Genomic DNA, 14,221 nt, shown 5'->3' on the forward strand with positions numbered 1-14,221 from the left:
GAAGAACATGTTCGATTGTATCTCCAAAGTTGTGAAATGTAAACACCAAAGGCTGGGTCTGTTGGAATATGAAAGGAAAGCTGACTTTGGGGAAGTTAAAATCATCTCTTTTGTCGTAAAACCTTGTGGAGATTATAACACAGAAGAGAGAACGCTGTAGAAAGCTTCTCACCTATTTTAGTTTTGGTCAAAAAGTGTTTCTCCTACTCTCGAATAGGGCATTTTAAATTATTCGGCTTTATTTCAAGTTTGATTATGGGAATCTCTCCACTTTACCATAATTACTGTTGATGAACTGACTGTAGTCGAAAGACTCTTCTGCTAGGTGTGAAGTCGTAGTTATCATATATAATATTGTTGAATATAAATTTGATTTGAACTCACTTCTTTGGGTACAGTTGGACATCTGTGAACGATGGAGGTTATTTACCGGGAAAGGCATGTTTCGTCTTCATGTTCTGTATAAGACTGTAATCAAGTTTTAGTATATTACTCTTTGGTCAGGTTTTAGTCAGTCTATTGGTGCCGTTTTGATGTATTGCTGTTTTAGCCTGATTCCTTGGTCATAATGGAGGAGTTCCCTTGAAGCTGCTTGCTGCATATATTAATGACGACTTATTTGAATGTAGGACGTTGTTTACATGATCATGTTATAAATGTCTGAGTAATGTAGTAAATAAAAAATACAGAGTTTCTATCATATTCACTGTTTATTTTTTTTATGGGGCCGTTTTATTCCGGTAATTGTAGGGTTATAGCTAAAACGGAACCACAGCAGAACGGCACCAAAATCGTGCGGCGAAAACGGCTACGTATTCGCGAAAACGGCCACTGATTTCGGAGCTAAAACGGCACCATATACAAAACACAGTATGATGTTGACTTTGATGTTTAGTTTGGTTTAATTATAACATTAGAATCAACATATAAAAAAACACAGTATGATATTGACTTATGGTTTTTATTTCAGCAAGATAATAACACGCGGTATAGCTGGAATATTGCTAAAAACGGCGTAAAATCATAACTCACTCAATCAACCATTACATTAAAATAACAAGATTATAATAAAGACCATAACACATCGTCAACATATGTTCCATATGTGGCCGGAGGCTTATTTGGCCGAATGTCTTCATGAATTGTACACGTCAACATATACACGTCTTCATGATGTCTTCACTAAACGACTGGTCCATGGATCATCGCACATCTTGACAGCAGCTGCGATAGCGACAGGTCTCCATCCTTGAATGAACTCCACAATTCGAACTGTCGTGACTGTCAATTATTAAACAAACACGATAAATACCTCCACTCTCACTCGGATTGCTGTCAACTGGCCTGGTTGGGGTGGATGGCAATGGCGGTGTTTCCCCTCTTGAAATGAAGCCCCGAACTGTATAACAGATGCAGGACACGTGGTCGTCTTGTTCCTGACGCTGCAGCGCCAGTAAGCTCGGGCAGTTGTTGATTTCTGTTACAAAACAATATTATTACATTCAATTTATTTATATATTATGTATTTATTACTTATACATTATTTATTATATATAACATTTATGAAGTTTAATATTTAGGAAAATTGACTTACCCGAATTACATATGTGAATCCATATGAATCGACCAGCTTCTTCTTTCCTTTCTGAGAACCAATCTCCACGATTGTGTACTCGTTGTCCGGGATATAAGCAGTAGGGGGGTCGAGAAGGGTGCGGTCTACCACGGAATGGTTGATATCATGGTCGTCTTGTGGTGGCAATGACGCTGTTGAAATATTGATGTCCGACAGGTCGGGAACCCTTCCTTCATCCTCAGCATCCTCAGCATCCATGTCTTCTTCTAGGGTAGGGGGTTGTTCGACAGTTGGTAAGGTGGTGTCCGATTCCAAACTTACATGAAAGTTCACTGTGTCCATCATGTTGTCAAATGTATTTCCGCGACAGCGAACACATACGAAACGAAAATCCTCTTCATTTTGACAAATCTCACGGTACCGTGATACAGACAGGCCGGTACCACAAACACGATGAGTCCATAAATCACACTCGTCACAAGATACGGCATGTTGATTTTTCCTGACAGTCTTATCGCATACAACACAGTGGTGAGGCATTGTGATGAATGATATGTAATGTGTACATTCTTGCGTTTTAAATACAGTTTCATTTTGACACTGAGTTTGGGCGATTTGAGTTGAGTAAATGTACTTAAAACATCAAAGGTTGTGATGTTTTCACGCTAAATTTACAGGCTTTTCCAATCACTCTCGGCACAGTAGATGTTTTGACTATCGAAACATTCTACAAGCCGATTATCAGTCAGACTCATTCATTATCTAAACATACTGGAATCCGATTATCAGCTAACACAAACTTTCCAATCACTGTCGGCAGAGTAGACGGCTTCCAAAATTCTGTATTCAGATTATCTAATGACAAATAATGACAAATAAGATGTTCCCAACAATTAGAATTTTATTTGGTGCCGTTTTCACCATACGTTTTGTAGCCGTTTTCGCCAAGTCGAGGTTCCGTTATATCCAAATGGTGCCGTTTTCGCCTGGTGCCGTTTTGCTGTGGTTCCGTTTTAGCCTGCACCCTAATTGTAAGTATCATTTTCCAGTATGAAATGTTGGGCGGTTTTGGAACAGGGTCGTTTTAGACAGGCGCAGCTTATACCTCAAGGGATATGTTCTTCTCAAACAATGAATGGTTTTCAGTAAGCTGAATAAAAGTCACGGTAGTGAATTTCTAAATGTAAAACTGCAGTAACGTCCTACGTGCTGTGTATAAGTCAAGAGCGCTTTGTATAAAACACTGGATTGTCTGTAGCGAAAGAAAAGCCAATGTTTTGTTTGACCATTTGTGACTTGTGACTGTGCATGTGCCAAAACGAAGAAAATGTCAAACACGACAGTTTGTAATGACACTTCGGAGGCAGTGGAACTTCATGAACCGATGAAGCTTTATCTCAAGCCTATAGCTAAACTTAATGTCTGTGTCCAACTTCCACAGTTAAAGACACCTGGGAAGAGTATATCTAACTGGGAGGTTATGGAAAAGGTAAAACATATGATCAGACCAGAAATATTTATCACATTAAAATTGTGAAAAGTTCTTTGGAGTTCATTCGGTTAGAGGGTGAAATCGAAAACAAAGGGAAAATAAAATTGTTGATCGCAAAACTTGATGGGAAAGCGATCAAGCTAAGTGGATTTCCTGATAGCTTAAAAGTAAGAGCTGCAGAAGCAAAGATAAGTTTTCCTCTAAGACATGATTGGGATTCATATTTCCGTGATGCAAAAATATGAATGAGATGAAAAGTGGGGAAAGACCGGATACCATTCACTTCAAAGAATTGCCAACAAGATGGTTTGCTTCAAGAAAGGATTCAAAGAAGGACAAGCCAAGTGAGCAGGTGCTTAGGAGGGTGTTTGAAGTGTTTGGAGAGGTTCGATGTGTGGATATTCCCATGTTAGACCCATACAGGAAGGAAATTATTGCTGCCACAAAACCAGGGTCTATACAGACATTTTGTTATGGTCAAGATCTCACGTTTGATGCTTATGTTCAATTCAAGGAGTACATTAGTTTTGTCAAGGCTATGGATGCATTGCGAGGTATGAAGCTTATGAACAAAGATGAAGAAGGCAAGGCACTCACTGCAAACATCAAAGTAAGTATGCGTATATAAGACAAAGGGCACTTTGATACTCATAACTGCTTACAACCAATAACCTAAGTATGCTATTAGAAGATAGACATGCTGTATTTTCAGTGTAGAACTGTGTAACCTGTAGATATGACTACAGTGTACTGAATTGGAATATGTAATGAAGGTACTCACCAACAAGTCTGTATCGAACACAGCTAGCTTGAACTACATTGAAACCTAGTTGTTGTGCTGTTTAAAATTATGCCATGGCAAAATATACCATTTAAACTTTTTTGTGTTTGCCAAGAGAAACAATGAAATGACATTGCTGAAATGAACGATGTAGGTATTCCAAGATCTGTGTGTAGCGGCCATAAAATGTCCAAGTCCCGTGCTGGGATTCGAACCACAGGCCTTCTTATCCAAAGTCGGACGCCTTGTCCACATGACCAGAGAGGTTAACCCCGTCAGCAAGCTGATTAGGTAAGGATGTCATCTGTGAGATGACTCCACGCCCTGCTACATACACCCTGTCAACAGAAGGCACATCATGAGTTGCATAGTTGGGTACTGAGACTTATTTTGCTTAAAGGTCACATGCAACCAAAAAATCAAACATAATTAAAACACAATTATCACTTATTCATGACATATAATATACATTGCTGGTTATGAAAAAACATAAAAACAAAATTCTAAGCGTACAATCGCAAATCAAAAGTGCAATATTTTGTACTTGGGTTTACTTCCCAAGAAACGAAGCAGCCGGGATACCGAACCCAGTCAGAGCGGGTGGGTGTGCACTCAAGTGTAACGGCTGGTTCATTTGCAGATTCCCTCACGGCTCATTGTGAGTATATATAGAGATGTTGGGTTTTGTAAATACATGCTCATTTTTTGTGTATAACATTTTGCAATCAACAGACATCATAACATGTCATGTGTACAAGTATCACACCTGCCTGTCTGTGTAATTACATAATGTGACAGAGACCGAACTCGGGCCATAAATCAATGCGTTTTGTTTATGGTGTATAGCCTGATAGGTGTTAAGTTCAAATTGCATGTGGTCAGTGATTGAAATTGTGTATTGAATATTGTCATTAGAAGACGGGCAGGCAGACACATAGGTGCCAATAAAACTCAATTTGAGTTTTGTCTGTAACAACGACATATCTATATCACAGTTAAAAAATTCTGTCGATGTTAATAATGACATTGGTTTTAAGTATCGAACTGAGAAAGTGACTCGTTAAGAAAAGCGTGTGGTGAAATAGACCAATGAAATTATATAAACAGTTAAATCGGTAATCTACTGTAATAACATATAAAAAGGTCGCGCCTGTGAAATATCAGCTCACACCAAAGCCTTCACCGAATATTCACGGGACAACCCGCTTCCAAGCTCCGCGAACCTATTTCACTGCGCATGTGCTATGAGCGCAGCCCAGCTGTTGAAACCACTTGAATTCCCCCAAGCGCTGGGGGAAAGTTAGTGAATCGTTTGAAACTCCGATTTCGAGCTGGTTTTTTCATCGCGTTATTTTTCAACTTTATAAGTTGAATTTGCATTTTTGACGATTTGTTTCGGTAAGTCCATACCGAAAGGTATCAGAATCTGCAAAGTTGTGTTTTACGTGACATGTGACCTTTAAATTTTATATGAACGTGCTCAGCCCCACGTTGGGTGCCAATGTAACGGCCATAAAATGTCCGAGTCCCGTGCAGGGATTCGAACCAGGGACTTTCTTATCCGAAGTCGGACGCCTTGTCCACATGACAAAAGAGGTTAACCCCGTCAGCAAGCTGACAAGGTAAGGATGTCATCTGTGGGATGACTCCACACCCTGCTACATGTGCACTAAAATTGTGTCCAAGTTGTTGAAATAGTTTGTTTTTGTATATATGTTTAAAAATGTCATTTGCCTAGAGTTGTTTAAAGTGCATCATTTACCTGAGTAAATGAAGACTAAGAAGAACGACCTGGCGTTGTTAGTTCCAGTGTTCTTTAATACATGTCCCTTGTTACTCATGGTGGGTACACACAAACAGATGACGTAATATGTGACGTAATGCACAGTGCGCACATAATAGTAGTATGACCACTTGTTACAAGAGTTACATACCAAAACTAAGGTGCATGGACATGAAACGATGGATTGCCGACGACGGAGTCACCACCTACGCATACGGACACACGCGTCTGTATTAAATAAGTAACACGCAGGCAATACATACATGATGGAGAAAATATACTACAGCCTGTGTGGGTACTGGAAAGGTGCTGATGCCATCCCGAAACTCGCCAAAGCCACTCGAGTCTCGGAAGAGAAAGCCAAAGCCTGGCTAAAAAAACAAGCCATCTGGCAAGTCTACCTGCCGGTGCCTCGGTATTTCCCGAGAAGAAAATTTGGCATTTCGACGCCGAATCACGCCCACCAAGCCGACCTCCTGTTTCTACCTCACGACCGGGTGAGACGCAAAACCTACAAGTACGCCCTGACAATCGTCTACGTCACCAGTCGCTACAAGGAAGCCAAAACGTTGACAACCAAAGAATCGAACAAAGTCTCAGAAGCCTTGGAACGCATCTACAAACGCAGTCGCTTGACCTGGCTTGACGTATTGCAAGTCGATCCCGGACGCGAGTTCATGGGAACCGTGACGCAGCTGCTGGCCAAACACAAAGTACGGGTGAGACGAGGCATAGCGGGAGCTCACCGCAGCCAAGCCATTGTCGAGAGATTCAATCTCACCCTAGCCGAGCGCCTATTCTTACATCAGTACTCGCAGGATTTGATGGATCCCAAAAACAGAAACACGGAATGTGTCGTGCACTTGCCGCGAGTGGTGGATGCCAACAACAACGAAGTCACCAGACTCGTGGGCAAGAGGCCTGTCGAAGCCATCAAAATGAGATCCGTCGAATCGTCACCGGCGGCGGCACGACGTCGCGATATAATGGAGAAAACGTTACCGGACTGTGTCAGCGTTAGATACTTATACCAACCTGCCGAATACGAGGGAGACAGCAGAAAACGCGCCACCGATCCAATATTATCCATGAAAACGTACAAGGTATAGTTTGGCATGAAATGCATGTGGACCCGGTTTTTTGTAAATATCTCTTCATCTAATGACCCAATCGATCTCAAACTGTGCAAGTGGATGTTTTGTCAGACAACCTAATCACATTGTAAATCACCGATTTTATGCATTTGTATTAAAGAATCTGTCTATGTAACTGTCAACAAAATAAACAGCAGAACGCAGAATGCTTGCAGAGGGAAGGAGCCAATGACCTGTAACAGCGGCAGTGTTGGGTCATAAAGGTCATATTCAGCGTGGTTGAAACTACCTACGGGCATTGTGTTTGTATTTTATGAGACATGAATTCGAGGTGAAAAAGCCAACAAACGTGTTCAAAGTGAGCAATCTCATTGAAGCGGAAGTGGAATGACGGGTTTCAGACATCCTTTTTACTATAGACGGAGCCCGGTTTAAGAGGAGGATGCAATCTCATGATAGACCCGTTAAACCGAAATTAAGCTGTCGAAGTCCCTGGTAGCGTGATTGGTTGACTGGTGGGGGCTTATAATGTACAGTTTGCGCGGCTATACATTATCAGTTCGTATCCCGCCATTGCCTCAGTGGATTCCTTGCAACTTTCAGTGGTGGTGGTGGTGTTTCGGGTAAGGAATGAGGATCACATCAGTTGGGTCTAGCTGGGCACTCTCATGGCGAGAGAAAGGCAGTCGATGCAATTCCCCTTGGGAGAAAATGCGCTACCATCAATCTTTCGATTTCATCCCTTGGGGAATTGTGGCTGCCGGGGACATTTTGCTACTTTTTTAACCTTTCGATCTTGGCACATGAAAGGATGCCTCTCGCTAGACCATTACCGTTTTTAAGGGGGGCTGGGGAACTTATTTCATAAAAATAAGCCTCTAAGCTGCATCTGTGGCAAAGCCCCCTCTATTACTACTGCTCCAGACTTAGGGATAGAGGTAATGATCCCCTGGGCCCAGTTGGAGGGTACATGACCAGTCTCATAACATGTAGAAAACAGTTTATGAAGATAATCTATACAGATGTCATTTGTCAAAACATCAGCTGGAATATTATCAAAACCCGGTGATTTCCCCCTCTTAGCTTGGCTTAGTGTCATCAGTAAATAGTAAAGTTTTCAACTCCTAAGACCTAAGGGGTGAAATGAGACTAAACAGTAAAGCCGTGAGTAAATAAACTTGATACCCCGACTCAAGGTAGTAATTAGTCAAAAAGGTCATTGGTAAGTTGTCAAAGTTTTCAACTCCTAAGAACTTAGGGATGAAATGAGACTCGACAGTAAAGTTTTAAGCTACAAACATTGATTTCACATATTCACTGATATCATAACAGGGATTGTGTGTAATGGAACACCATGAAAATCAGTAATTTCATTAAATCCCTTGAAATTTTAGGGAATAAATGAAATCCCTTGGGGTCACAAAATCACTGAATCTTTTAGGGATTACGTGAAATCCCTGGTTTCACACATTCCCTGTAACATATACATTCTGTTTTATTTGGTAAATAGCGTGGATGGAATACACAGATGTAGTAACAGGTGTGCATGAGTGATAGCAGTGTATGAAATAAGGCCCGTCTGACCGCCCGAGATTTCTGACGGACGGTCTAAATTTACAGCTAGCCAGCACGATGGTCTGATAACATATTTAGATGTTCCATACATCTGTGTAAATTCACCATATCTTGGTGTCTGGTCTGGTAACATTTTGAAGTTACCAGCCCTGATGTCTGGCTGGGTTTTGGGCTTATTTCATACACTGGTGATAGTATACAGAGGCTGACTGTCTCATGGACAAGGCGATTGTGTAAAGCTTCCATGTGGTGGTTATCTTCTGTGTTTGATTATCTAATAATTTGCTTATGAACACATCATTACCTGTCAACTATTCTGTCTGGTCTTTGTGTTTCACAAACTGTCAATTGACACTGAAATGTGAATTCAGTTCTGACAAATATTCAGCTGACATACAAATGGGTAAAAACTGCTCATCTTTCTTCTGAACTTAGTGCCAGTAGAACTGATCACCTGATAATGATCTCTTCATTGTCAGTTACATTGCCATGCTTATGAGTGGAAGTTGAGGGGGCTGAGCGGGTTAGGTGGCTGACTTTGTGTGCTGGAGATTAGGTGCCTGAAGGTATGGGTTCAAATCCCAGATGGGACTCAACCCAACAAAAGTATTAGAATCTGTACTTTACTAAGAAAGTGTAATGCACAAATATATAACATATGTTACAGCAAAGACTCATTAATCTTATTAATAGCCGTCCCCTGGATCCTAACTTTGTCAGTCAAGGTAAGACCCTGAAGACGGATGTTTCGATTGAACATATCGCCTTTTGTAATCCCAGCCTTGGCCAAGTTTGGATGGTGACTTCATTGTAGAGAGACATCTGCCAGATAAAATATTGTGATGTGTGGGGGTGTCTCAGTCAATGAAAAAAAGGTACCCAGTATCATTTCTTCACACTTTGAAGCATAAGGACCAGTTTAGTAAGGAGGAAATTTTGGATACAGCATTGTCTTGTGCATTTGAATTTTGAGAGCTCATCTAATAAAGATGTGTTAGACATATTTAATACAAACAATATTATTGCCCTAGAAACTCATTATTGTAGGTAAAGGACAAAGTGAAAAAGGTGTTTGTCAGTTTTATTGGATAAGCATATGTGTGTTTCATTGGATATATGTTTATCATTGACCATTACTGTTGGAGGCAGGTCTAGCGTTGTCCAAATGGGTTGTTATGTGACAAACAAATGTTATAGGGATAGACAATAAGAATGTGTCATACATTTTTGAAAAATTATAGTGTGGTAGGTTTTATTTCATTCCATATTTTAGCCTATGTTATATATATTGGGGTATATGCACTCACTTAAGCTTCCTATTGATGCAATTAAAGACTTATTATCAGTGTGCGCAATAGTTTCCAACTTTTGTTGGCTGTTCGGGCTAGCTATGCCTGAAATTTGAATGTAGAAACTAAGCAATACATTTCAAAAATAGATGAGAATAAGACATTGTCGGCATGACACAGGTTTTATTATTAAGCTACTAATATCATGAACATTTTTTATCAGGCCATAATCTTGCATGATTTTTAAAGTGTTTTATAGCTTAATATGTCATAGGGCGGTGGGGTAGCCTAGTTGTTAAAGCGTTCGATTCCCTACACGGGTACAATGTGTGAAGCCCATTTCTGGTGTCCCGCACTGTCATATTGCTGGAATATTGCTAAAAAGCGGCATAAAACCAAACTCACTCACTAAATGACCCCATGAAAATTCACTACCCAGTCAGGCCAGTGACTGTGGAGTTTACGTTTGGTAAAGTCCTTTTGGTTGTTGGCCAGTATGGTGATGTCAGTCCAGTTTATGTGGTGTTTAGGGTTAGATTGGATGTGATCAGAAATGGCTGATTTGCTGTCGGACTTGGTGACGGAGGGCTGGTGTTCTTTCACACGGGTGTTGACGGGTCGGGATGTTTCACCTATGTAACTCTGTCCTCAATCACAATTTATTTTGTAAATCACACATTTCGGGTATTTTTGTCGATAGTTGGAGGTTTTCTTCCCGTTGGCATGGAGAAGGTTGTTGAGGCTGGAGGACGCGAGAAGGTGGTATCTATGCCTGCTTGTTTTACGAGTCGGCTAATTTAATGTGATGGTTTACCAATGTAGGGAATAGAGATCTTGATGGGGGCTGAATCAGGTTTGGGTCTTTGGGAGGGAGGTGACAGTGTAGCAGCGATGGTTCTGTGGACTATTTGGGCTGGATAGTGGTTTAATTCTAGATGGTTGGAGGAGGTGTGGGATACAAGGACGTTAAGGAGGGGTAGTTGGTTGTTCTGCTCAGTCTCCATCGTAAATTTGATGCAGGAGTGTTGGTTGTTTAGATCGGCCAGAAGTTGGGCGGGATCATGATCAGGTTGGAGGATGATGAAAGTATCATCCACTTTCCGGTACCAGCAGGTTTGTTTGACAGGTGAAGTCTGTAGTGCTTTCTCTTCTAGTTCTGTGATGTGTATTTCAGTATATATATACTTTGCCACCACTGCATGTTACATTCCTGCTTGACACAACGGTGCAAGAACCTGTATCAAATTGTCGCACTCTCAAAATAAAAAAGTTGTTATCCATAAAGTTCGTCAATTTTGTACTTCCCAGCTTCTAAAATGCCACTCAAAAATGTGTCTTGTAGGAATTAATAATTGAAACTTAAAGGCGAACAGCTTCCAATCATAGAACACTTGCCATATATGGAATGTAAACAATTGTTCTGTACATCGAAAACTGCCATATGCAGTGTTGTCAGTGTTTGCCGAACAGGTTTCAATCACAAGTTGTGCGTAAGATATATTCGTAAAGAGCGTTCAAGGGACATAACTGTATGGGGTTCGCTTGAAATAATGTTTGGCTGGTTGAGGGCGTGAGAGTCGATTTAATGCAACATTGCATTAATTCATTCAAACTTTTTAATTTGATACTGTAATCTAAATATGTAAATTTTTTGGGAATGAATTATATGGTAGCTTCCCTGAGGGTTGATAGTTAGTATTTTTTAGAGAAATGCATTATTTATTTTTAGAGAAGTTTGATGTGATATAGTGCCTTTATATAATGTTTTTGTTCATTTCATTCCTTGTTTGAGTTTTGGTGTGTCTCTCCAGAGGTACAGATAAGCTGCATATCTGCATAAATTACGCAAATATTTATGTGAAAATTCATCTCCTAACAATCAAACAGACTCCACTAAACGCAAGCTCACCGAAGCCGTCCACATCAAATGCTAAAAGCCCACCATCATCCGAGACCAAGGATACTTCATTCCATCCGCTTATGATGCACTCATCCACCAAGCCCAATCTACTGTATAAACTCCACTGTAAAAACATCTCATAACTTGTACATCATTGGCTTCCATGCCTTTCCTTTGTCATACTCACTGGCTTCATCAGCTTACTCACTCACTCACTCACTCACTCTAATATATGGTAGTCTGTGATATGACGGATGTTTTGGGTCAAGACTAATAAAGTGTTATCTAAATATCAGCCACTGATATCCTATTTATCAATTAAGTACGTCCACTATAACATGCGGACACGTGATGGCAACTCATTAATTCTCGATAGTGTCTGCAACATGAGTCGTTTTTCAACATTTCTGGATACAAATGGAGACTTTAAAAATAAATTCTTCTTCAAGATACTTGTTTTTCTATGCTTTATAAATGTTTTGATATCAGAATTTTACTGTATGTCTTCTTTAAGTGCCTAAGTGAGGTGGAGGTCCCGTACTCCTTCGGGTCGTCCCTGAGGCAGGTCCATGAGAAAATAGCGGAAATGTTGCCTCAGGTAGCTGTCCCTGTGCAGGAGCCTGATCTTGTGGAATTTCGGCTCCTGGGGGGAGGCTTTTGCGCCCAGCCGGGTTACTGAGGCGTGTCAGCGTATTCTACCATCACTGATGAGTGAGGTAGTTAATCCTCTTTTGACTGGTTCTTGTTCACGTTTTGATCTACTGGACATTGCCAAACGTTACCAGTTAGGGATGGAGGCGTTATTCGAGCCACCAGTGGTGGATGAGTGCGGCCCCGGCAGCGGGTTTACCTCTGTTACCTTTGGGGGGTCCTGCATTTCCTCCCTGGCTCCGGCAAGGCGGGGCCAGTGGCTGCCGTCCTTTCCGCCCAGCACTCCCGCACTCAAGTCTGGATACCGTTCCTTTGAGGAGGTTTACGATGTGAGGCACAGCAAGTACATGTGGCGGTCCACTCAGGCTACCTGTCGGCTTTTGTGGAACAGGGACCAAGTGGGGACGACTTGTAGTCACCTGTACTTGCGCGGCAGCTTACCGACGTCCATTCCCTTCTGGCTCGGGACAGTATTAGGTGCTGTGCCAGTCAGATGATGGGCGCGGTCATGGGCCTGCGTAGGCTGTGGCTTTCGGGGTCGCGCTATTCACCGGCCATGCAGCAGGCGCTACTTTCATTGCCTTTCACAATGGGGTCTTCCCTATTCCCTGGGGCTTTGCAAGTGGAGGCTGGGGAGGTCGTGTCTACTTTCAAGGATTCTAAACCCTTGTTAGAGCACACCTCCACTTCTCGCCAGAGGTAAGGGTGGGCCTGCTCATTCGCAGCAGCCTTTTCGGGGCAAGGGGAAGCCAGACCCGGCTTCCCGTTAAATCTTACCCCAGACCCCTTAGTGCCCTCAGCACAAGCAAGCGGAGACTTGCCGACTGTGGGGGTGCATTGCCTCCTGCCTCTTGTAGGCGGCCGACTGTCTCTATTCTTTCGGGAGTGGGAGGCAGCCACATCAAATCCCTGGGTCCTGTCCACACTCAGGGATGGCCATTTGCCACAGTTGAGGCAAGATCCATCGTCCTTCTCTGGGGTTTGGCACACGCCCATGCCAGCCTAAAGAGAGAAGGTGGAAGCGCTCCGTGGCGAGGTCTTTACTGGACAAGGCAGCCATCGAGGTGGTTCTGGAAAGTCAGCAGGGAGATGGGTTTTACTCCACTTCCTTCCTAGTGACCAAGAAATACGGAGGGTTCAGACCCATTCTGAATCTCAGAGGGCTAAACAAACTCATAGAGGTGCCGTCTTTCAGCATGGAGAAACTCAGGTCAGTGATCTCATCTGTCGAGACAGGGGATTGGCTCATGTCAGTCGATCTGGGCTGGATTATCAGCCTCAAGAAATCAGAACTCGTTCCGACGCAGGATCTGGTGTTCTTGGCAAGATTCAATACGGAGCAGGGAATTGTTTCCCTAGCTCCAAATCGTATCACCAAGATCCAGAGAACTGTGCTACATTTTCTTGAATCATCTCAGCACGGAGGCTTCGGTTGCTAGGCAACATGACAGAGACAGTGCATGTTGTTTGTCGTGCGTGTCTGAGGATGCAACCTGTACAGCAGGCGTTAGCTCAGCTGTGGTCCCACTCAGAGCCTGCACATCAATGTGCTAGAATTGAGAGCAGTCCGCTGGGTATTCGAGAGCTTTGTGGAGTTTGTTTGTGGCCGCGTAGTACGTCTAGAAATGGACAACCAGATGGCTTTGACTTCCTGAAGCAAGGCGGCACGATGTCTCCGTCACTTCTTTCAGGAGGCGTGGCAGTTTCTTCTGTGGTGCGACTAGTTCAACATTCGGGTGTTGCCTATTTATCTCCCTGGGGTAGACAACGTTCAACGTTCTCATGGCATACATACTAGCCCCACATGAGTGGATGATCGATCGGAGGATATTCAGGATTATCTCCCAGTTGTTTGGGTCGTTCCAGGTGGATCTGTTTGCCTCTAGGGTGACGAACCAGATACCAGTGTTTTGTTCTCGGATTCCGGATCCAAGAGCAATATCCAACGAAACCTTACAGCTCGATTGGACGGACAGAATACTGTGGGCGTTCCCACTGATACCACTGATTTCCAAAGTACTATCACAGCAAGCCGCGCAACCAGCTAAACTTCTTGTGCTCCTTGCACCCCTGTGGCCAG

At 42.5% G+C, this 14,221-nt stretch overlaps 2 protein-coding genes across 2 annotated transcripts; one reads left to right on the forward strand and one right to left on the reverse strand.

The window, feature by feature from the left end:
- Positions 1 to 1,058: 1,058 nt before the first annotated feature.
- Positions 1,059 to 1,866, reverse strand: LOC124274171. The gene is made up of 2 exons (XM_046709484.1): positions 1,595 to 1,866; positions 1,059 to 1,477 (listed from the first exon to the last, which is right to left on the reverse strand). The coding sequence occupies exons 1-2, from the start codon at positions 1,832 to 1,834 to the stop codon at positions 1,292 to 1,294; spliced, it is 426 nt and encodes a 141-aa protein (XP_046565440.1). The 5' UTR covers positions 1,835 to 1,866; the 3' UTR covers positions 1,059 to 1,291.
- Positions 1,867 to 2,340: 474 nt separating this feature from the next.
- LOC124274167 (A-kinase anchor protein 17A-like) lies at positions 2,341 to 12,169 on the forward strand. Its single transcript, XM_046709481.1, is given in 4 exon segments — positions 2,341 to 3,096; positions 3,099 to 3,299; positions 3,302 to 3,678; positions 12,005 to 12,169. Coding segments are annotated over 4 exon segments (936 nt in total). The 5' UTR covers positions 2,341 to 2,903.
- The last annotated feature ends 2,052 nt before the right edge of the window (positions 12,170 to 14,221 follow it).

The sequence above is a fragment of the Haliotis rubra genome, unplaced genomic scaffold (assembly GCF_003918875.1).
Source record: "Haliotis rubra isolate DU_JTF1 unplaced genomic scaffold, ASM391887v1 Scf1884, whole genome shotgun sequence".
Lineage (NCBI taxonomy): Eukaryota > Metazoa > Mollusca > Gastropoda > Lepetellida > Haliotidae > Haliotis > Haliotis rubra.